The sequence below is a fragment of the Diplotaxodon limnothrissa genome, linkage group LG12 (genome assembly GCF_057381915.1).
Source record: "Diplotaxodon limnothrissa isolate DT_005_m linkage group LG12, D_limnothrissa_male_GT1.1, whole genome shotgun sequence".
In the NCBI taxonomy this organism is placed as follows: domain Eukaryota; kingdom Metazoa; phylum Chordata; class Actinopteri; order Cichliformes; family Cichlidae; genus Diplotaxodon; species Diplotaxodon limnothrissa.
Genome location: NC_140607.1, coordinates 18,040,492 through 18,065,652, shown reverse-complemented (window position 1 = coordinate 18,065,652; position 25,161 = coordinate 18,040,492). Strand labels below are relative to the sequence as shown.

Sequence of the window (25,161 nt, the reverse complement as noted above, 5' to 3'; positions counted from 1 at the left end):
TGTTCTCACTGTAATTTCCCCTCATGAATGAATTTATGCTGCAGTAATCTGAATGTTTGCAGGGAAATCAAACGCATTTCACTCGCAGTACTCAAGCTGACTTACCTTTGTTTGAATGACGACTTGTACGTGCGGACTCCACAGACAAGGTACGAAAATATGTCAGGCTACGTCAATAGCGGTTGGTCTTCAGGGTTTCTACTCCACGGCCGTATTTCATACGGGTCCACATTTCCAATGCACGCTATTTTCTGCAAGTACTGCTGCTTCCCCTCTGGACGCAATCAGTCTCTATACAGTTCATTCTCTTTTGAGCTGCTTTTAAGCATCTTTCTTGTAGTCGTCGTTCCAACACAGTGTGTTTGTTTTGATTCGTAGACCCCGAAAATGGCGCTGCGCTCCCATAATGCATTGCGGCGTGGCGTCAACTCCAAAGCCCTATATTGTTTGACAGATGGCCGTTAATATAAAGACTTCGGACTTTACGTTTCCCAATTTTTGCTTTAAGTTATTTTGTTATTTACATAATAATGTATTTACATAATAATGTAAATAACCTAATAATGATCCTTATTGCTGTTTTAGAGAGGAGCGGTGCTTCAAAGGATAGTTGCAGATTTCTGTCAGAATCTGCAGATTATACAGTACAAATAAAATGTTCACGTTTCTCCAACGATGTCTTCCCAACAGTTTCACTGTCAGTTTCGATGTCTTCTCGGGCGCTTCTCCGGAGCTGATAATTGGCATCTGTCTTGTGTCTGTGACGTAAAAGACGGATTTAATGCGACATCACCGTTCAAACAGCAGTCGCTTTCTAAAACATCGGATATGTATCGGATTCAGTACCACATACGAAAGTGACCCAGATCGGATTTGAAAATATCGGATTTGTGCCGTTCACACTGTCATACCATGATCGGATATGGGTCGCATAGGGTCAAAAAAATCGGATTTGATGCGCTTTCGCCTGCAGTGTGAACGAAGCCTAAGTATGGCTTCTGTAGTCAGCAGAAAACTTTCAGAGTGGATTTCTAAGGTCTGCTATAAAAAGCCAGACCAGGCCAAGTTGGTGTGTGGATGTGTGGTTTTTAACTGTGGTTTACTTGTAATCACCCTGCCGTGTTTAGGGTTTTTTTGTAAACATTACAATCTTGTTAATGCCATTGTTCTTCTAATTCAATATTTGAATTAAAACTGCTTTATTTCTCTGAGATCAAAGAGGTTACCAATCCTTATCAAATCAATTCATCTAATACTACACTGTAGTATAAGACACAAATTAGCACAAAGGTAGTTCAACTTCAGGGTCCCCAGTCTGTACAGTTAGGAAACCATTGCAAATTTAAAAAAATAAATAAATACTGGAGAGGCAACAATAAGAAACCCCACAAAAAGGTAATGGCAGAGACCATTGTTCTATCTCCTTTTCACTCCAGATGGATAATTCTCTTGTTTGGATTTTAGCCACTTTGCTTGTTGATGCCCGCAGGTAGTCCAGCTCCTCCACGATCATATATGTGCTAGGTCATTGTATGAGGACATCTGCACAGGTCCACCAACGTAGCAGCAGCCCTCATATCTGTGCCTTTGGGTGAGGAGAAACAGAAGGACCACTGCTTCATGGCTTCTACAACATAGTGATTACAACATTAGTGACTATGAAGGAGGAGACAAAGAAAAAGAGTACAGTAGGTTGCATTTGTGGGTTACCTGTGTAGGTTGTGGTTTTTGACACCTTCTGCAGACTTTGTACTGCTGTTAGATTGTTAAATTTAATGTTCATCACTGAAAATGTGATCTCATTTTAAACACTAAGGAAACATGAACTATACTTTTATATACCAGGCAAGTAAAATGAAGTTTGGACCGATGTTTTATGTAGCATACAAGAGCTTAAAGATGTAAAAAATTAAAAATACCTTGCCTGCATTAGCAATGTGTGGTTCATTTGTATTCATCGTAAGTGTTGGTAAACTCAAGCATAGGTTAGCTAACAAGGCATGTGCAGTTGAATGCAGGTAAAATTATTGTAATCAGGGCTGGACTGGGACAAAAAATCGGCCCGGGCATTTTGACTAGAGACTGGCCAACCAGGTATTATAGGAAAAACCATAAAGCCTTTGAATGAAAACAAACGCTGTTGTCACAGTGATGTGCACTGTCTTGTTGGTATATATGTATCAGTCTAATAAACTACACCATCCTCCCTATTCTGGTGTTCTAAACAGTACTTAGCCAAAACCCAAAGACTGCTTGGTCGAGTTAACCTCCTGAACTATCTACAACACATGGTGGAAACCTGAAATTAAGATAGAGAAGACTAGAGGTGAGACATGATCATTATTGAATATTAAAAAATAATAAATGACAGATTTAGATATATTTTCATAAACTATTCATTTACCACATCAATAAACAGCATGGCAGGGCAAAATATTTTTTCCAACATGGCAACCTTTAAAAAGTGAAAGGAGACAGAAAGACAGGTGAGAAAGAATAAAACTTAATTGACTTTTTGATGGCATTTTACACACAGTACTGGTACAGTATCTAGAAAATGTGGGAAAATACTGGCATCATATACAGTACTTACTTCTGAAGAAATTATGATGGGACAATGAAAAAAATTACTATGTACAATAATGATTTCTATACATTTTACATAACAAACGTTTGTTGTAAGATTCAGATAATTATTTATTAAAAGCGAGACATTTTAAATGAGAATAAGAAAGAAAAGTATTTCTTTGTGCCCCCTTTCCCTGTTAATGCCCTACCTGGCCCCCTGGCAAAACTTTGCTAGACCCGCCCCTGCACAGTTACCAGCTGTCAGCTACATAGAAAAAGATCCTGGTGTTATTTGTCTCTCAGAAACAGTTCATAACTTCCCTTCAACTCAATTAATGCCACCTAAAAGGTAAACCTGTTTCTCCATCACCTGTTCAGCTCTGATGATTCAGTAAGGACATCTCCTGGTTTCATCTTCATGTTTCCCTCTCACCAGATAACCAAACCGACATCATGACCAGCAGCTTTTTTACGGCTGTGGCTCCAGCAAACATCAGCTGATACTAGAAATTAATATTAAATAAATTCTAACAACAGCTGATCAAGCTTAAACGTTCTGCTGTTGTTTAACCTCCACTGCTTTCTTCTTTCTGGCGCAAAGTGGGCGATAAACAAACAAGAGAGAAAAGCCGATCAGCTGATCATTGATCAGTTTCATGATTGAAATAACAACAGGGGAGAGAGGGGGAGAGAATGAGAGAAGAGGCAGCTGCAGCATAAAGACACAGAATAAATCCAGCTTTGTGTCTTTTTCATTCTAGCTGAAGTACGGGACAAATCGCGTTCCTTTTCAGCTCAACACGAATATTTTCTCTGAATACGAGACGATTCCGTTTTTTAGGGGACGGTAGGAAACTAATTAACCTTAATAAACCTTAATAAAATAAATTTCAACATCAGTAACATCATAGCACCCACCCAGCTGTATATAAACTCTGTCATGCTAGCTAGTACGCAGTACGAGTTATTGTAACTGACTGTAAAAAGTCAGCACAACGAAAATAAACTCCACATAAACTTGGTTTATATCCGACCCAGATAGACTGCAGGTCATAAGATCACCTGAAGTTCAGTTCCCCTGACACTCGGACCGACACCGGCAGCCACCTCGGGTCTCTCCTCCTCCTGCCTCACCTTTCCGTCATCCACCTGCCAGCATGTTGCATCTGCTGGCCTTCACCACTTGCTAATGTTACTCAAGCTGTGAAAGCTCCGCAATAGCCACCACCAAACAATTTAGTTATTTTTACACATCTCCCAGCATCTGGCCAATCCACCACCTTTCAGTGTTTATACCGTTACGAAAAAAAGAAAAAAAAGAAGAAAAAAAAACATCGGCCGATAAAAATGAAAAATCACCATGGGTATGCCCAATGGCCAGTCCAGCTATGGTTGTAATATAACCTATGTCAGTGTAGGAAATTCAGAAAAAGACTATGAAGATGAAAATAGAGATCTTATGGATGACCCAGCTTAGAACAGTGAGCTGGTGGGAGAGAATACATGAGAGAACACATGAGTGGCCAGGGATGGGAATTAATAAGAATTTAGAGATTCCAATTCCATTACTAATATCACTTATCGATTCAGTTCCTTATAGATTCTCTTATCAGTTGTCATTAGTCAATAGTCACCGCCATTGCTAAGCAGCAATAACGACATTACATTTATGCAAATTAATTGCATGCTGTCGGTCAAATGTTTGTTGAGCTATTTCCCCTCTTTGTTGTGATCAGTGTTGCAGTCATTACTCAAAAAAGTCATTACTATAAATTACTATAAATATTGCACATTGCTTTTCTTAAAAGTAATACTGTGAATGACTTAATTACTCTGTGGAAAAAGCAATTTGCTATACTAGTGATTACATTATTTACATGCCAGATGTGAGGAGATGTGGAAACCGAGATACTTAAAGGACCAAACCTTCTCCACCGGAGCTCCATTGATGATAATAGTCTTGTAGTCTCTGTGCTGACTCCTTCTGAAGTCCACCACCAGCACCTTGGCCTTGCTGACATTCAGCTGGAGGTGGTTATCCTGGCACCACGATCCCAGATTCCTCACATCCTCCATGTAGGTCATCTCATCGTTGTTGGAAATGGCGCCCAACACCATTGTGTCGTCAGCAATCTTCACAATGGTATTGGAGCCATGGATGGTCACACAATCTGAAGTATAGAGGGAGTAGAGGAGTGGCGAGAATACAGACCCCTGTGCCGCTCCCGTGTTGATGGTGATGTTGTCGGAGATGCACCTATACCCTCACCACCTAAGTTGTGCCAGTGAGGAAGTCCAACACCCATGCACACAGATGGCTGTTGAGTCCTAGATCCCTCAGCTTTGTGAACAGTCTACCAGGTACTATTGTGTTGAACACTGCAATCAACAAACAGCAGCCTCATATAGTTACCCTGTTTCCTGTCCACGTGGCTGAGTGGTGTGCAGGACATGGGCGATGGCGTCCCCTGTGGATCTGTTGGGTCGGTAGGTTAACTGGAGTGGATCTGTGGTGTTTGGGATGGAGGAGGAGATGATGTGCTTCAACATCCTCTCGAACAACTTCATTATCACCGATAGTAGGCACTTTGTAGGCACTCATATCGGCAGTGCCGGTCCCGGCGTTCACTGCAGCGCAGATTGATCTGTCCACCCATTGTTTCTGATTTGGGAACGCCACGACTCTCGCAGTGGGGATGATCTCCTCCGCTAGCATGCTAACGAAGCTTACTGCTACTTCCGTAAACTTGTTGATGTCAGCTGTGCATGCTCTGAACATGCCCCAATCTAAGTCGTTGAGCATGTCCTGTAGCATAGCTTTGGGGTGGGATGTAGACAACCGTGGCAATTACCAAGGTGAACTCACTGGTCAGGTAAAAAGGACGACACTTAATGCTTAGGTATTCCAGATGGGACGAGAAGCCACTGGAGAGAGTAGAAATGCTCCTGGCGTCACACCACTTTCTGTTTACCATGGGACACACTCCTCCACCTTTTGGTGTTTGTTTGACTTGTTCTCGCTCACAGAGAATGAATCCAACGGACTTACGGGACGGTGGGGGTCAGCCATGTCTCAATGATGCACACAATGTTGCAGTCCCTCATGTCTCGTCGGAAGATGACGCTTGCCCTTAGGTCATTAAGCTTGTTCTCCAGCGATTGTACGAACGCCAGTGTGTCCAAATGTCCAAGATTACATCTGCAACCTTGTTATCGATGTTGAGTGAGCTGCTGTAGTAGACTATAAAACTGGAAGATTTTAAGAAGTAAACAAAGCAATAAATAAGTAAACAACTAAAAAGGTGCCTAATCTGAGCGGAGCGGTCAGTAAGCGGTCAGGTGTCTGGAAAAGGCCGCTCCATCTTGTCATTTGTAATGGAGGTTGCAGCCTGCAGCTTACTACCTATTGAAGCTAAGGTTCTGGCTGCAAGGCTCGCTGTTTACTCGGGTTTCTCTCTGGGTTCTTGGTTAGCTAAGTGTTAGCATGCTGTCTTTGCAAGGAATCAAAGTTGTTTTAGCAGCATAATGTCATTGTTTCAGTTTTCCACTTTTCCATTTATCTTGTCCTTTTGTGCCATGCAAATTAATGCCCATATCCACACTCTACATTGTGCTATTTTTCCTCCTCAAACTGAAAGCAGCAGATTATAGCTGAAGTGCAAGAACCATTAAATGGTATCAATAGGTTAAGGAACTGAACCACTGGGAACTTTTTTTTCTATTAGTTCTCAATTCCCAACTAAATGAGTGGCCCTTACAGATATCTTGGTGGCTTTCATTATCACTTTGGACTTTGAACTGAGTATCTATCTGGGTAATGCCTGAATGTGGAGTTACAAGAAGAGGACCCATGAATTCTGCAGATTAAGGGAATTCACCATTGCTTGGGATCAAAAACAAAGTCTATGCAGACAAAACAACTCAGAGAAAATAAACATTTGCCAACCGGATGTACTACCTGATGTCTTACACGTAATTTTTATTTTTACAGTTGACCTCTTTCTGTGTTTGTGGCTTCATGCAGTTTCCAACCACTCTGTGCAAAAGTTACTCTCTGTTTAGTGTTGCTATTGCATCACTAAACAGAGAGTAACCGTTGTAAACTAACCCACCAGTAACTTTTGTTTTATGTTACAGGGAAGGTTTTAGATTAAAAAGAATGCATACCCATAAACATGTCAAAGTTAGTCAGATGATGTGCAAAGCATAAAAGCACGAATTTCAAATAGATTTTATTCACATGGTACAACTTTGAGTGCTCCAAAATATTTCTCTGTAAAGGCTTTTTAAAATTATGTCTATCACTCACACACATGGTGTCAAGTTTCATGAAGTTGAGTGTGAGAACCTAAACACAGACATGCAGGTAAACTGAAAGTGAGCCTTTATGTGGCTGGAGACTAGGAGGTGGAAATAAACAAAACATAAATACAAAAGGAAAATTACAAACACAAACTCACTGGAACCCAAAATGAGAATAACGCTAAGATCAGGAAACACAAAGGAAGAATGGACAATCGAGACCCGGACTCTAGACACCGACTTGATGCAGGAAGAGAAAAATGAACACATGGCAGAAAGAGCCAAGAGACAGACACAGAGAGAGAAACACAAGATGGGCTGGGGAGAGTGAAGGTAAACAAGAATGGAGACATAATATGGCAGACTTATCATTGGAGATGTCACAGTCTGACGCTGCAGACTGTGTGGAGTTAGAGGGATGGAGCGTAAAAGCAGACACATGGAACAAAATTTAATTTTAACGGAAGGTGAGCCATTTAATAAGGCTGGTGAAAAAATACAAAACAAAGGGCAAAGGCCGTCCAAGGCAAAGCAATCACCTAAACTGGGTAAACTAAAACTAGAAATGAAAACCTGTACCTGAGAGCCACGAATACCTGGAACATGATACAAGGTAAACAGGCAACCCAACATGAATAATAGAAAACGCACACACTAAATACATAGAGGGGTGACGAGGGGAGTGGAAACACATGGAAACACAGCTGGAACGAATAGAAACAAGGACATAGGGGAAGCAAAACGGGAACACAAGAGAAGAGACTGTCAAAATAAAACTGGAAACACCACGACTCAAACTAAAATACACTGTTAGACACATGGCAAGGAAGGAAGGAGGAAAGCACATGAGAACAGGATTGACTAGGAAAACAAAGGAAGGAGACAAAAAAAGGGAAAGATGGAAATCACAGAAGAAAAAGGAAAAGGGGGAGAGAGAAACAGAGAGGGACAAGTAAGAAGAGTGACATTACGGGCTGGGGAGACATAGATGAATACACATGACAAACAGGACAAACAAGGAGGGAAGCAGAAAGGCATGACTGGGGTCCGAGAACGAGGAAGCAAGAGACGTAAACACAGATGACACGACAGACATATTCTGACAGCACAGAGGAGACACCAAGATACAAGGGGACTCTAACAGACAAGAAACTAAACAGTGGATACAAGGAACTCAGAACATAGAATAAACTCAAGACTAACTAATGAACCTTAAATAATAATACATAACAATCAACAAAAACAGAAGAAAACTCTGAAATGCTGGTTCAAATGTCCCAAAACCATGACAGAAGATACTAATGGAAGAAGTACAGAGACAAGACTAAGGGAACAAGAACTTTGGTCAACCTGTTTTTTTTTTTACTGGAAATCTCAAATAACATAGTAGAGGATTAACAGGAAATGAAAAAAATGTAATAAGACAAAGAAAGCAAAGATAATTAATAGAATCTACAAACAAGTCAATTGCTCAAAGCCGAAACAATTCATTAATAAGATCACAAATGTCCAAAAACACAAAACACTGGGTCAAAGTTAAACCACACACTTATCACTCTATGTCATTTTAAAAGTGCTTTCTAAACACACTGAAAATTAATAAGGCACTTTGATGTTTTCACAGGACCAGATACATAAAGCTTAGTAAAAGCCTCCAAACCTTCAGCCAATTAGTACATGCATGGAATGCATCATTTATTCCACACCACATATATATTAAATCCCATGAGATTTCTCTCAAAAACACTCAGACACTTTAAATTAAAACATTGCTGAACCTTCTCTACAAACACAAAAAAAAACTTTGCTTTGTTTTCTATACACCTGTTGCCATCTACTGGTGGAAAAGTAAATGTATTTATACTGAAAGAGGTAAAAACTTTACACTAATTGTTCATTCAAGTCCCTTACATAGACAAACATCAACATACATTAACTGGTACGTATGTTAAATAAAGGACTCTATCACTCCCTTTTGCTAACAGCGTTGCGATATACCCTGGGGCAAAAAATTTTTAGAACCTTAACACAACATAGTACTAAAGCAAACACTCTGTGTGTGTGTGAGTGAGTGTGTGTAGGAGGAGCACACACACACACACACACACACACACACACACACACACACACACACACGCACAGAATAAGAAATGTCAGTAACACCATTTCAGCTTTTGATCAGCACCATGGACAGCAACTGCACACATTTATTTGAACTTAAGCTATAATCTCATATTAGCTGAGAACTGTTTGAGCTTGTATGTCTATAAGCATGGAAAAAGAGAGAGAGAACCCCAATAACCACGGGTCCTCACAAACTGAGTAGACAGGGCCACTGTACAAAACAAGAACATTCATTTATAGAATTAATTATTTATCAATCATTTCCAGTGGTCCAGCTTTTTCATGCACTCATATTACATATGATTACACATTTTAAACATAACTGATAATAAGGTTTAAGTCTTTTTAAAAGCACAAACTCCTCACCATCAGAACTTCGTCTTTCAGGCCTTTAGCTAATATCAAAAGTCCCGATGTTATTCTCTGCTCTCCTTCCCCATTTGCAGTGCTATAATTTTACTTTGCACAACATCATTTAAATGCCCCTATTGAAATACTCGATAAGACACTTGTTGAAAAATATATTGTTCTGTAGTTGACATCAACGAGTTTTCATGGATTTTCCATCTTCCCAGCATGTCTTCCCATCAAAACTTTTTAGTAAAGGCAGTGGAGTCTGAAATAACTGAGAAATATTTACAGCTAAAACTCAGTTCATTAAAAAATGTATACTGCATGAATAAAGTTGAGCTGTGAATCACTAGGTAGAATTATGACTCATATATACTTATATACGATTATTAAATAATAATCTTTCTGCCCTCAGCAACATAGCATATGTAAGCTGCACAGTTGGGAGGGTGTGTTTGACAACTGGGCTATTCCTACTTTCTATCAGTTGTGCACCACCCCGAGTACATTGTTGAAGCTTGTATTAATGATGGATTAAGCAAACCAGATCAAGCTTTTAGGAATCTGTGTAAAGGAATGGGCTCAGCCCACCCAAAAAAAATGCAGAAAGTAAATGGTTTTTTTTGTTTCTGTTCCACCACTTAACAAGCAGAGACGCACATGCTTTGTTATCTAACCGATGCTGCATGTAGCGACAGACTCTCAGGAGTGTGCTCTCTCATAATAAAAACAAAAGAAACTTTCAGTCGGGGCATGTTTAAAGTTTCATATTTATAACATCATGTCCCCTCAGGTTCCAGGTATTAAACACCTATTATACAGAAGTGGAAAAAAGAAAATAGCAGCATGGTCTTTATAGTGTTTTCAACGAGGATGTTGGTGACACCGAGTTAAACCACAAATGAAGACCCTGGAGTTTAGTTGCAGCTTGTTTAATTGTCTCCATGAACATGTGGTGAAAAACTGAAATGACAGAAAATAAACTCCATCTCAACAGGCAGAAGCATGTTTACATCAATAAAGTGCATTACTCTCACTAAAACATTCATGTTAGCAAATACACATTAATATCCAAAGTTATCTGTACAAACTGTCATATAAAGTAACTTACGGCGTTCCGGCCTGATAATTCGGAGTAGATGGCATTTGATTACATCTCCATACTGCCTTTAACATGAAGAGCCTGTTTCTCAGCAAAACCGAGCGCTTGACCAAAACCGGAAGTGCTTGACCGGAACCGGAAGTGCCCCGCCAGAACAGGAAATACATTTTAGCGATATTTTCCTTTTAACTAAAACGTATATACAACATGAATTATTCATTTTAACAACACATATTAATTTTTTAATGGCAAATCTTTTTAGAATTATTTATTTCAAATTTATGAACCTATTTATTCAGAGAAACGCCTTAAGGGCAACACACTCCCCGCCTGGCCTCTCGAGGCCACTATGCTAAACGAACATTATGCATTCAGTCCTTTGGCATGAGGAGGATAACTTCTGTAACTGGTCGCAAAAATGTCTTTATGCACCCTTCAGTACATATCTTTACCTCAATTTTCCTTACTCGATCGTCCTTGCTTGGGAATGTGGCAGTGACCCTGGCCATGGGCCAGCTGTTTCGTGCAACCTGCTTGTCCTTGAGCAGAACCAGGTCACCAACTTGGAGGTTTCTGCGCGACCCGGTCCATTTCTGCCTTTGCTGCAATGTGGGTAGATACTCTCGCCTCCAGCGTGTCCAGAACTGGTTGGAAAGGGCTTGGACCCGTCTCCATTGTTTGTTGTAGAGGTCTTTATCCGAAAAGTCTCCAGGTGGGGATAGGAGGCAAGATTTCTGCGTAAGGAGCATTGAAGGGGATAGGACGAAGGGGTTCTCTGGATCAGAGGATACTGGGACGAGCGGCCTTGCATTTATTATGGCTGTAACCTCAGCCATGAGTGTGCATAACACGTCGTGAGTCAGTTGAACCTTATTTTGTAGTAGCATGGAGTCCAGGATTCTGCGGGCGACTCCGATCATGCGCTCCCAAGAGCCTCCCATGTGGGATGCGTGTGGTGGATTAAACTCCCAACTGCAGCCTTGGACAGTTAGGCACTGTTGGAGTGATTTATCCATTCCAAGTTCCTTTGAAGTGCTAATAAAATTGGTGCCACGGTCAGATAGCAGCTGTTTGGCGGGGCCTCTCAGGGCGAAGAAGCGGCGGAGGGCGTTTATGCAGCTGGATGTGTCCAGAGATTCGATTACCTCAATATGCACAGCTCTCGAACTCATGCAGGTAAACATGATGGCCCACCGCTTACTTTCAGCTACTCCGCCCCTGGTACGCCTGGTTGTTATGGACCACGGTCCAAAGACATCAAGCCCGACGTAGGTGAAAGGAGGACAAGTTTTTAGGCGTTCAGGTGGTAGGTCCGCCATGAGTTGTTGTTCTTGTTTTCCACGTAGTTTGCGGCAGGTTAAACATTTGTGGATTACTGAATTGACTAGTTTTTTGCCGCCTAAAACCCACAGCCCAGCAGCTCTGATTGCTCCTTCCGTCAGATGACGACCTTGGTGCCTTGTTAGCTCGTGATAATGGCGAGTGAGCAGAAGGGAGATGTGACTGTTTTTTTGGAAGAATTACTGGGCTCTTTTCAACACTCTCAATTTCTGCGTGTTTGAGTCGGCCTCCAACAGAAATGAGACTGTCCTGTAACATTGGGCTGAGCTTCTTGAGGGGGCTCTGTTTTGAGATTGGCTTGCCAGCATCAAGGGCAGAAAGTTCCTTCTCAAAGTATGCCTTCTGTGTCTCTTTGAAGATGACAGTTTTTGCTTGAGCAATCTCCTCTGGAGTTTGAGGCAGATGACATTTGTGCCAGCCTTTGCATTTTTTGTTTGGATTAGTCCCATTGAAGGACTTTGCAATGTGGATAAGATTTGCTATGGCTCTGACTAAAGACTGAAAAGTAGAAAAGTGCTCAAAACGCTTACAGATGAGTACTTGGAGGTGAGTGACGTAAGTTTTTACTTCTGGTCTAATTTCTGAGTCTTTATCTGGTTCAATCAGGTCAAACCTTCCACTCAGTTGTGTTGTCTCTGCGGCAGGACGGTGGATGAAGGGTGGTCCGGTGAACCAGGTGGACTTTTTTAGTTGGAATGCCGACAGTGACCTAGACGCATGGTCTGCTGGATTTTCCTCTGTGCGCACATAATGCCACTGTTCTGGCTTTGATGACTGGCGAATGCGCTGTACTCTGTTGTGAACGTATGTGTAAAACCTTTTTGACTCATTACAGATGTAGCCAAGCACTACTTTACTGTCCGTATAGAAATGCACTGCATCAAAGTCTAAGTCTAACTCATCTTGGATGAGGTCAGCCATTTCTGCTGCCAAGACGGCTGCACATAGTTCAAGTCTTGGTATTGTAGGTTCTGACAGGGGGGCTAGTTTTGCTTTGCCCATTATGAACCCAACCTCGACCTTCTCATCTGTTTGAACTGCCTTTAAGTAGGCCACAGCTCCTATGGCCTTAGTAGATGCATCTGAGAACAAACACAGTTCCTTTCGCTTTGCTCGACTTAGTGAGGTGGATGTGTAGGTTCTGGGAACATGTAGTTCTCTTAGATCCTGAAGGGAATTTCTCCATGTTTCCCATCTGCTTCGTTTGTCCTCTGGAAGGGGTACGTCCCAATCTGAACATTCTGAAGTAAGCTCTCTGAGTAGGGCCCTTCCTTGGATTGTAATGGGTGCCAATAGGCCCAGGGGATCGAAGACGCTATTGACAGAGGACAATACGCCACGGCGAGTGAATGGCTTGCTTGAGGTGGCCACTGAGTAAGTGAATGTGTCTCTTGTTATTTCCCAAATGAGTCCAAGGCTTCGCTGGGATTGTGTCTCTTCACCACTTAAATCTAAGTTTTTAATGACAGGAGCACAATCTTCTGGGCAGAAGGCCTGCATAACTGCCTGAGAGTTGGAAACGAACTTATGCAGGTGTAGGTTGGATTCAGCGAGTGAGGCTTGTGTTCTTTGAAGCAAGTCTATAGCCTCAGCAGGAGAGGGGACAGAGATCAAGCCGTCATCTACGTAAAAGTGCCTCTCCACGAACTTTACTGTATCTGCACCATAGTCTTTCGAACCTGCTCTGATGGCCTTGCGTAGTCCATAAATGGCAACAGCGGGGGATGTTGAGTTGCCAAACACGTGGACTTTCATCCGGTACTCGACAACTTCGTTGTTTGGGTTGTTGTCCCTATGCCACAGAAAACGGAGGAAGTTGCGGTGGTCTTCGCGTACCATAAAACAGTGAAACATTTGCTGTATATCTGCCATGATTGCAACACTTTCTGTCCGGAAGCGGAGAAGAACTCCGACAAGTGTGTTGTTTAAATCAGGGCCAGTAAGGAGGACACTGTTAAGAGAGACACCCAAGTACTGGGCGCTAGAATCGAAGACAACCCTGATCTGATTGGGTTTTTGGGGGTGGTAGACTCCAAATGTTGGAAGATACCAACACTCTTCTCCCTTTTCCAGTGGGGGGCCACCTCAGTGTGACCATTGGAGAGGATTTTTTCCATGAAGGCCACATAATGCTCCCGCATTTCAGGTTTCCTATTAAGGGTGCGTTTTAAGGAGGAGAACCTCGTGGCTGCCTGCTGTCTGTTGTTTGGTAATTGCTGGCGGGGTTCCTTAAATGGAAGTGGGGCGACCCAACTGTTGTCCACGTCTCTGTACATAGTATTGTCCATCATTTTTAGAAAGAGAGTGTCCTGTATTGAGTGAGCTGGTTTGTTGTCGTTATCTGTCCGGTTAAAAACTGTTTGACCCAGAGTTTGTTCGGGCGCTTTACCTGGCCTGTTTGTGTGTGGCATTTCTTTGAGTTGCAGGAGGCTACTGCATGGTTTGAAAACTGTAGGGCGGCCATTTTCCAGAACGACTGTCTTCAGGGTGCTGACTGTAGGCCTATGGACATTACCCAGACAGACCTCCCCAACTACAACCCACCCTAGGTCTAGGCGCTGGGCGAAGGGGGCATTATGGGGGCCGTTAATTCTCTGCCTGACCTTGTGTGCCTGTAAAATGTCTCTCCCTAGTAGCAGGAGTATTTCGGCTTTAGGGTCTAGCTCTGGGATGTACTTTGCTATGGTACGGAGGTGCGGCTGGTGTAGCACTGCGCTGGGAGTTGGGATTTCATTCCTATTGTTAGGGATGTCCTGACACTCTATGAGCGATGGTAGAGGGATCACCACTGACCTATCCAGTGACTCGATATGGAAGCCTTCAGCTATTTTACCCCATGTTTCTACAACACCAGAGCATGTTCTAAGATTGTAGGAGAAAGGTTCACTTTTAATGTCAAAAAGTTCGAAGAACTCAGGCTTGGCTAAAGAACGATTGCTCTGATCGTCTAGTATTACATATGCCTTAACAGCTCTGTCTTTGTCACCTTTAGGGTACACCCATGTGAGACATATCTTGGAACATGAACGTCCCCACTGACCTGGACCGCACACGTCTGTGCAGCTTGTTGTGACATCAACCATGTCATGACTGTTTTCTCTCTCCCCGCCATTCTCTTGTGCCGGAGGTGGAGCCTTGTTGGTCTGTGGTGGAGGACCGGGATGCATGGCTGCATCGTGACTTGTGCTGTCACATTCAGAACACTTTACTGAAGATTTGCATTCCTTCGCAAGATGAGTATCTGAAGAACAGCATCTGAAGCACAATCATTTCTCTTTGAGGAAGGCCTTCCTTTCGTCCAGTGCTTTATTCCTAAATGTTCTGCATCTTTTGAGTGGGTGTGGCTTGTTATGTAGTGGGCAGTTCCGGTTAAAGTCCTTGTTAGGGGGAGAAATATAGGTTTTGTGTACAGTAATTGGCTTGCTGGAATTTAAGTTTTTTGCAAAAGGTTTTTCTGGTTTTAAGTTTTGCTGTTGGAAACTTGGATCATTGCGTTTCTTTGCCTCTTTACATATGAATTCACAGAAGTACTCAAAAGGTGGGAAACAGCCTTGGTTGTTCTCTTTATATTGAGAGCCGTGTGACATCCACCTCTCCTGAAGTCCATATGGGAGTTTGTCTACGATTGGGCTGATTCCACGAGAAGTGTCCAGATAGAGTAGACCAGGCAGATGGCCGTCTTCCTTAGCGCCTTGAATCTCTTGCAGTAAATCTCCTAGTTCACGAAGCTTGACATGATCTTTGACTGTTATTTTGGGGAAACTGTCCAACCGTTGGAAAAGTGACCTTTCGATTATTTCTGATGCTGCATAACATTCCTTCAGTCTTTCCCATGCTTTGCATAGAGCTAATGTGGGGTTGTTGACATATACTGAACGTATGCGTTTCACCTGATCACTTGACTCTCTCCCTAAACACTTTGTCATGAGATCTAGCTCTTGAATGGGGGTGAGTTGGACTTCAGCTGTTGCACTGGTAAATGAAGAGCACCATGCTCTGTAGTTCTCTGGCCTATCGTCGAACTGGTAAAGGCCTGAGATTATTAAATCTCGACGTGCCATGTATTGGGCAAAGGGCTCTGCTGGATTTAAAATGCTGGCCGTGGTGTTATAGTTATGCTGAGGTACGAATGGTGAGCCGCATGGGTTGAGAGAGGTATTTTGTTTCTCCACTTTAGGTTTTGTTTCACCTTTCAGCTGGCTGGGCTTATTTAGAGCAGCAATATTATCTTTGGTAAGTCTTGTTTCAAAGTTGATGGGTTGTGGCTCTAAATTGCCTTCTTCAGAGGGATGCCACGTTACAAATGTGTTGGGTGAACTTGCTTGGGGGCAAGAAGTGGTTGGTAATTTTTGTGGACTGGGAGATAGCTTGGTCTCCATTTGAGATCGTACATATTCATTTGTACGTTCTAATTTTACGCTTTCTGATGGAGATTTTCTACTCTCAGGTTCTTCTTGTATAGCTTCAGCTTCCTCTAGCACTTCTGCTTCAGCTACAGCAGCATCAGCTTCCCTCTGTAATGTTAACACTTCTAATTCTGCATCTATTTTTGCCTTTTCCAGTTCGCTTTGAGCTTTTTCAACCTTCAACTGTGCTTCTTTTGTTGCATAGCATGCTCTCACCTTGGCAGCCTCTGCTTTAGCTCGAGCATGGGCAGCGCTTACTGCTGATCCAGATGAGCGGCTGGTCCTTAAACTGCGTGCAGACTTGTTACTGGATGCCATTTTGACCGTGATGAATCACCAGTAGCCGCCTTTTTCACTATAGTGTTTTCAACGAGGATGTTGGTGACACCGAGTTAAACCACAAATGAAGACCCTGGAGTTTAGTTGCAGCTTGTTTAATTGTCTCCATGAACATGTGGTGAAAAACTGAAATGACAGAAAATAAACTCCATCTCAACAGGCAGAAGCATGTTTACATCAATAAAGTGCATTACTCTCACTAAAACATTCATGTTAGCAAATACACATTAATATCCAAAGTTATCTGTACAAACTGTCATATAAAGTAACTTACGGCGTTCCGGCCTGATAATTCGGAGTAGATGGCATTTGATTACATCTCCATACTGCCTTTAACATGAAGAGCCTGTTTCTCAGCAAAACCGAGCGCTTGACCAAAACCGGAAGTGCTTGACCGGAACCGGAAGTGCCCCGCCAGAACAGGAAATACATTTTAGCGATATTTTCCTTTTAACTAAAACGTATATACAACATGAATTATTCATTTTAACAACACATATTAATTTTTTAATGGCAAATCTTTTTAGAATTATTTATTTCAAATTTATGAACCTATTTATTCAGAGAAACGCCTTAAGGGCAACACAGTCTTTTCTGGAAAAAAGAAAATAGCAGCATGGTCTATACAGCAACACTAATTTGTATGTGTACATGCCTATGAAATATGAACCAAATGAATTCTCATGCAGTTGCATAACAAATACAGTTTATGCATATAACGGTTTTATTGAATCCACCTGGACGCAAACTATAACTAGCGAGCCACTTTATGATGGAAAGCATGTGTGCACAGTCACAATGTTGGTAAGTGCTGTTTGTATCACAGTTTTAAAGGACCATGTGGTTTTTTCAAGTCACGTATATCCTGCTGCCACTAAACTTAAACAGTTTAAAAAGTGCAAAAAGTGCTGTATGTACTAGAATAGATAAGACCTATTGCACTTGTATTAGTTGTTATTCATTCTAATACACTGTTTTTCAGTTTTACTACAGTACCTTTGCTGAAATTTGAAGCATTTATTTCATGTTCTTCAATTATTAGTTTAGCATCCTGTCTGGAATCAGGTTGGGATCTACCTCATCCTAGGTACTAATATCATTCAAGTTGGTAAATACTTGAATATGTTGGCCAACTAACTGTAACCTTTTCATGTTCCCATTTAGTGCTAAACAGGGAGTGAAGTGTGTTTAAACCTGTTTCTCCAATTGCTTCATATAATGGGAATTGACACTGAAAGGGAAGTGCAGATAGACACATTTCCATTTCTTTATTGTAATGTAATCCATTGTTAATATAAATATTTTTATATTTTTATAAGCATGCAGGGTGACCTGCAGGTCCGCATGCTAAGCATGCTTAGCATGCACGGGTGCATGCAAGGGTGACCTGCATGCAGGGTGACGGTGACCTGCATGCTAAGCATTAAGCATGAAAGAGGGAAAAAATGACATGGTACGAACAGCTTTGGTGGACAGAAAACTGTATTCGTGTTTAAGAGGGACTTTCCAGGGTAATCTCGTCCAAACATGCAGGGTGACCCTGCATGTTTGGACGAGATACAGGTGCACTTGCAGGGTGGCTGTCAGTGTGATCCAGTGGGTTCGTCCATTTACTTTCAACAGGCCTTAGCATGCTAAGCATGCAGGGTGACCTGCAGGCGAGAAAATGAGGGCAAATCTGTTCTGAAAGTATTCTGGCTGTCAGTGTGATCCAGTGGGTTCGTCCATTTACTTTCAACAGGCCTTAGCATGCTAAGCATGCAGGGTGACATGCTACTTTCAACAGGCCTTAGCATGCTAAGACCTGTTGAAAGTAAATGGACGAGCCCACTGGATCACACTGACAGCCAGAATACTTTCTCTGCAAGAACAGATTTGCCCTCATTTTCTCTCCCTTACACTTGGATAAAAACTGGGTATCCACATATCTTGTTGATAAATGGCAAGTAAATGCAAATTCTTAAAAGGCAAAGAATAAGAAAAACAAAGATGGCAAATAACTGAGTATTCATATGCTATTACAAGCATTTGATTTATTTTCTGACTTGTTTTGTACAAATGTTGTAATTAAAACAAGATTGAAAAGACATTTTCGAGAATCTCTTGCGCTCACTTGTCACCCACATTTTTGACTAAAAATAGATCTGCAGTGCAAACGTATCTAGGAGCACACGTGTGAATAACAAGTATGACATCACTGGGTCCAGGCAGCCCTCAGTCCCAGTCGCAGCAACAGCAGTGAAGATGATGTCATTGTTTAACGATGAGCTCGTGCACACACACACAGCTAGAGGCAAAGAGGTGGGTGAGTGGAAACAAAATGGGCCAAAACGGCAACTCTTGTTCGAGTAATCACCCTTAAAATCTTTACTGGCAAAAAGCTTGCGTAAGTCTTTCATCAAGCCACCGGTTCAACAAGCTCCAACATGAAGAAAAACGAACGTTGTAAAAGCTCACATCCACCGTTTTTTGTTTTACACCGCGAAAATATGCAGTAAAGCTACAGCAGGTACATTAAACATATGCAGATAAGCTTCATCTGATGCGATGTTCAAATTAAGCGTCTCGGTGTCAGCAGCCGTCCTAATTTCAGTGACACCTTTAACAAGTAGGGGCGAGTCCAAAGGGATCCAAAGGGTGTAATACTAGATCATATTACATTTCAAAGCTTTAGTAACATTATTTTCCAGATTTTGATTCAAAACTGTCACCCTGTAATCGCAGTTGTACCAGTCAAAGGAGCTTGCAAAGAAAAGCGTCTGGACTTCTTTAAGTTGCTTGAAGACGTTTCACCTCTCATCCGAGAAGCTTCTTAAGTTCTAAGGTCAAATGGTGGGGAGTCCCATATTTAAACCTAGTGGGAGTATCCCCCCACAGAGGGACAAAAGGACCCCCTGATGATCCTCTAATCGCCTGAGCCAAGGTGTGAAACTGGGTGTGGGTCCCAATCAGCCAGGGTTTCGGGTGAGCTCATTGTGAAACCTGACCCCACCTTATCATGCGAATTCCTGAGGTCAGATGGCCCAGGATGTGAGTGGGCGTTAAGGCGTCTGGGGAGGGAACTCAAAACTGGATTATAGATGGCAGACAGTTGGTGTCGTAAACCACCGCCTCTGTTCAAAGATGGTCGCTCACAGTGGACATAGATGGCTTCTTTCACTCCTCTTTCAAACCATCTGTCCTCTCTGTCCAAAATGTGAACATTGGCATCCTCGAAAGAGTGACCTTTATCCATTTGTGACAAACATGAGAAAGCAGTGTCAAGCTGCACAACCAACAGTAAACAGCACTAAAAAAACAAAACAGAACTTTATTTTATAAATGCAAAAGTTTTTCCCCTTATCCTACTTACAAAATATTCACTCTCCAATCTGGTACACCTCAGTGAATACACCCACATATAAGATATTAAAAACCATATGGAATATGTTTCTGCACATAGAACATAAATGTTGTTTCAACATGAAATTAAAAGTACTTGATAGTGTTGAATGACATTAAAATCATTTTTTCAGGGAAAAAAGTTCAGTTTTAAAATCATAGCAGCTCTAGCTGGTTTCAGAGAAAAGGTGGCAGTGGCAGATTATAATCTCACCACAATCTGTCAACACCTGAGAACACAGCTAACACAGTCTGCACTAAAATATGTTGCTGGCTGTTATGAACTTTAAACGAAATATACTTTACTATTTTCAAGCAGATTAACATTGAAATAGGCAAAAAAAAGCACAAAAAAGCACAGAAACTAATAGAGAAAGGTCTGTCTGAATATATATATATATATATATATATATATATATATATATATATATATATATATATACATACACTACCTATCTTAAAAAAAAAACATTAAACATAAAGTAGTGTAAAAACTGAAGTTTTATAGAGAATCAAATACAAAATCATCTCATAAAAGAATTAATGTAATTCTGTGTTTCTGAATTTGCTTTTCTACTTACACAGTCATTTTTCAAAACTCCGATACAGTAACAAGACCTGATAACTATCTGGGGAAAAATCCAAACAGACAGAGATAGCTTGAGAAAAATGGCAGGAAATAAACATGCTGCTGTTATACTGTGCATTCCCAAATGCAGTGACTAGCTGTATTTCTGCAAGACCCTCAGTAAATTTCTTTGGTAGCCTCTTTAGAGTTGTTTGAGGAAGCAACATTGGCAAGTTGGAGGTTCTCCTGGACTGTCCCCTGTTTCTTGTCACGTGCTTCTCCCTCTGTGTGGAAACCAACCATCAACTGGTAAATCACTACGCCAAGAATGGAACCAAGGAATGGGGCAAAAATAGGGACCAGGAACCAGCAGTCTCTAGCCCTGCGGGCAGACAGGATCACACTTATTGCCAGATAAAAAGGGTTAACAAACAGAGAGCAGTGGAAGGGCAATGTGAAGGAAAAATGCATAAAATCTGTCTACTTACGTGAAAACAGCACCCCCCCACCCAGACATAGAGGTGAAAAGACGTGGTCCAAAGTCTCTGGCAGGATTGACTGCATAGCCAGAATTAAAGCCCATGGACAATCCAATGACAAGAACCACAAATCCCACAGTGAAGGCTTCCAGCCCTTGGGGGATAGGGTTGTTGTAAGGATCCACAATGGCCAGAACACAAACTATGAGCGCTGTTGTGCCAATAATCTGTGTTGAGGAGGGGTACAAGTAAGAAGGAATAATGGGATATATCATTTATTATTTCAGAGTTGAAATTATGTGTATGATACATGTTTGAGTTTCAAAAGAGCACCTGATCAAAGAAACCATTGACAAGTGTGAGATGCCTCGCAGGGTAAGTTGAAAATATGCCAGCCGTGTTGTTAATGCTAGTAAAATTAAAACTTCCAGGACGGAGCAACAGAGCATCTAGAGGGATACAAACAATGAAATGTACCATGGATTTTTTTTTTCTTAAAAAAAAACAAGATAATTCTGACTCACCACTGGAAGTCTTCACTTACCATAGTACATGCCAAAAATAATAGCGGAACCAAAAAAAGCACCAATTGTCTGAAAGAGGAAGTACATGGGAAACTTTCTCCAGCGCTCTCTTCCAAGCAGACACAAGGCAAAAGTTACTGCTGGGTTGAGATGGCCGCCTGCAAATGCAGATGTTGACATTATGTCAGTGTGTGCAGTCCATAATCACACAAAATTACAGCCTTGCCTAAAGTAAAGCCACACACACAAACACACACACGCACACCCATAGCTGATTATATCATACACTTCCATAAATCTGATTGATTACCTGACACTTGGCCACAGACCAAGATGCCTAACATGGCAGCAAAGCCAAAGGCAAAGTTGACAGTAAGGAACAAGCCATGGGAACCACCGCTCAACACCCGCTGGGCCACAGCACCACAGCCAAACATCTGAAGAAAGAGTAGAAAAGCAAGTTCAGCTGGATCCTAGTAAGTTACACAACAAAGTACACAACATTATGGTTGTTTCTGTTGTTGAAACAGTTGATATACTGATATATTGACAGTTATATAATCATAGGTTTGACAAGATCCCAGGAACCAAAGGCTTGCAGCCCCAAACCATGACAGAGCCTGGACAGTATTTTACAGATGGCTGTAGACATCCACATCGGTGCCTACCTACGCTTCCACCCTTACACTTAGGCTACGTTCACACTGCAGGTGAAAGCGCATCAAATCAGATTTTTTGGACCCTATGCGACCCATATACGATCATGGTATGACAGTGTGAACGGCACAAATCCGATATTTTCAAATCCGATCTGGGTCACTTTCGTATGTGGTACTGAATCCGATACATATCTGATGTTTTAGAAAGTGTCTGCTGTTTGAACGGTCATGTCGCATTAAATCCGTCTTTTACGTCACTGACACAAGACAGACGCCAATTATCAGCGCCGGAGAAGCGCCCGATAAGACATCGCGAACGCTTCCTGGCCGTCCAGTGAAACTGTTGGGAAGACAACGTTGGAGAAACGTTAACATTTTATTTGTACTGCATAATCTGCAGATTCTGACAGAAATCTGCAACTATCCTTTGAAGCACCGCTCCTCTCTTAAACAGCAATAAGGATCATTATTAGGTTATTTACATTATTATGTAAATAACAAAATAACTTAAAGCAAAAATTGGGAAATGTGAAGTCCGAAGTCTTTATGTTAAGGGCCATCAGTCAAACAATATTGTTTGGTCTGGGTCTAAACAGAGCGCGTTGTGTTTGACGTCTTCTTTTGCGCATGCGGGCCGCTTTGAGCGTTCACACTAGAGCGCGTTTGCTGTCGCATTTTATTTGTAGTGTGAACGAGCAGACAAAAAAAAAATCGGATTTGATCAAAAAATCGGAATTGAGCATTAAGACCTGCAGTGTGAACGTAGCCTTAGACCCTTTCTCATGTGCCGGCTACGGATTTTTAGGCCTGTCACTTATTTTGTCCTCTATTTAACATACACTGCCAGGGCTGTGCGATATGACCAAAATCTCATTTCCCGATATAAGAATTCTATCCCGATAATGATATAAATCACAAAAATGTAACATTTTCTGTAAATTCGGTGAATCTCGGGCAGCTCGTCTTGCGGGAAGTGTTTCCTGCTGCGTGTCATGTAGCTGGAGTCGAGTGTTTTAACCGATGCATGAAACTATACATTTTTAGACATAAGTTGTAAAGTCCGCCGTTTTCTTTGTGAGTATTTATTACACGGCGTGCTGCGGGGAAAAGCCTGTTCTAACGTTTGAGTCTAAGGTTTATTTTTTTAGCACCTGGCGGCTCTTTTTTAATTCTCATCCGTAAAAAATCTGCTCTTTCACGTGATTCAGTTTATTTTGAAAAGTCTCAACAGGATCTTGAGCTTTATTGTGAAAGGTTTATGTGGAACATAAACAAGCGGACGCAATGCTGTTACCGTCGTTGTTGCTAACCACAACGCATAAAAACAGGCGCTTGTCCTTCCGTAGTGTGGTTATATAAAATATAAGAGAAACAGAGAACTTTAAGAAATTAATATAGCCACTACAGTGACCATAAAAACGATGAAAAAATATTGCCGTAAACAGTTTATTTTGCGACACCATGAAACAAACAATAGTGTAAAATGAAACGATAGACGTTTTTATATCGTCATCCAATATATATCGTTATATCAAACAGCCCTATACACTGCCCACATGCTCAGATATGACAAGATTTCAGCTCTTAGGGAATCACTTTATCTGTGCAAAAATATTATTTATGCCTGTAAAATTGTGTTCGCAAATGTATTTCTGTGATATGATTCATTTTCATGATTGATTGACTTTTGCACAATACCAGTTTCAGCTACCCAATAATGTTATTACTGACGTGTATCCCCTGATGAATAACTGCACCACACCTTCTCCTGTGCCATCAGTAGTGACACTATGTACTGCTCAAACCCAGGCGCATTGAGATTTGGACTTCCATATTACTCCTGTTTATTAAATAATGTGTGATGCTCTAAATGGCTTTTACTTTGAAATGACATAAAAATAAATATTTTATTTCATAAATACCCAATCAGTAATACAAACACCATTCACTAAAGTTTGCATTATGTGATTTATTGCAAATTGCGCCAAATTTAACACTGAAATATGCCACGTCTAATGCCTGATATCTGAGGAGAATTTTTATAAACCTACAACTTCACCGACTCAAGCAGCCGAGGCCACTTTAAGCACTTGTCCAGGTGCATTATATGTAAACTGCCTTGAGCTCGTGTCAAGATGTTTTTATGCCGTGTCAGCCGACAGAAGCAAATAAAATGTTGGGACTTTCACTCCGGGCCTGATGTGGCTATGCGAATGACTGTTAAGACTTCACATAGCCACATCAGGCCGTTCATCTGGTCCTCATCCTGAATGAATAGAGAGAAGAGACCCACCTATTCCTGATAGTAAAAAACATTTATTTTGTTTTATCATTTATTAATGTTGATGTGTTGTTTACAATTTTACTTTGTTTATTGTATTTTTAAAAAAAGAATCTTAAATGAACTTAACCAAGAGCCAGAAAGAGCAGAGAGCCAGCCAGTTTCCTTTTTACAGTGAGTTGATGAGATTGCAGTGTTTCATTTTTTTAGTCATATTTCTAATTAGAGATCGGATTATCATGGAAAAACTAAGAAATCCTGCAGCATCGTCATGCGGGGAAAAAACTGGCACAGTAATTTATAAGAATGTGGTAAGGATCTGACTGTTAAAGACCATTTGCATTCTCCTGTCCAGCTAATCAGTTGATACACACAGATGTCAGCCTTTAAAAAACAAAACAAAAAAAAAGCAGTCCCTCTCTGGATAAATACCGTGTCTCACCTGCCTCTAACCAAGTCTAACCAGGTCCTATCAGTCCTATCCTATCTCAGTTCTCTGTTAGTTACCTTTGAAACATGAGTAAAAACTGTGCTTCCATGTATTAATTTATTAATTACTCAGTGAATTGTTAGTGCATGTTTACTCTCTCACGCAGAACTACACACACACACACACACACACACTTACTACAAGGATGAGCGTGCCAAGACACTCTGCTAAGGCTTGACGAAGCAGCAGGTTGCGGATCTGGAAGAAGCGGGACAGTTTACCCAGATACTCCTTTTGTCTGCCCAT

General features: G+C 41.4%; 1 protein-coding gene across 1 annotated transcript; it reads right to left on the bottom strand.

The window, feature by feature from the left end:
* Positions 1-20,659: 20,659 nt before the first annotated feature.
* On the bottom strand, positions 20,660-25,161 carry LOC146621115 (aquaporin-3-like). The gene is made up of 6 exons (XM_085368142.1): positions 25,054-25,161; positions 21,796-21,922; positions 21,506-21,643; positions 21,295-21,410; positions 20,971-21,188; positions 20,660-20,864 (listed from the first exon to the last, which is right to left on the bottom strand). The coding sequence occupies exons 1-6, from the start codon at positions 25,159-25,161 to the stop codon at positions 20,660-20,662; spliced, it is 912 nt and encodes a 303-aa protein (XP_085224268.1).

Coding starts and splice junctions, on each gene's coding strand:
- LOC146621115 (XM_085368142.1), bottom strand. CDS start 25,161: ATGGGCAGACAAAAGGAGTATCTGGGTAAACTGTCCCGCTTCTTCCAG. Junction 21,411..21,505: donor TATTTTTGGCATGTACTATG/GTAAGTGAAGAC, acceptor GTATCCCTCTAG/ATGCTCTGTTGCTCCGTCCT. Junction 20,865..20,970: donor TGGGGGGGTGCTGTTTTCAC/GTAAGTAGACAG, acceptor GTCTGCCCGCAG/GGCTAGAGACTGCTGGTTCC.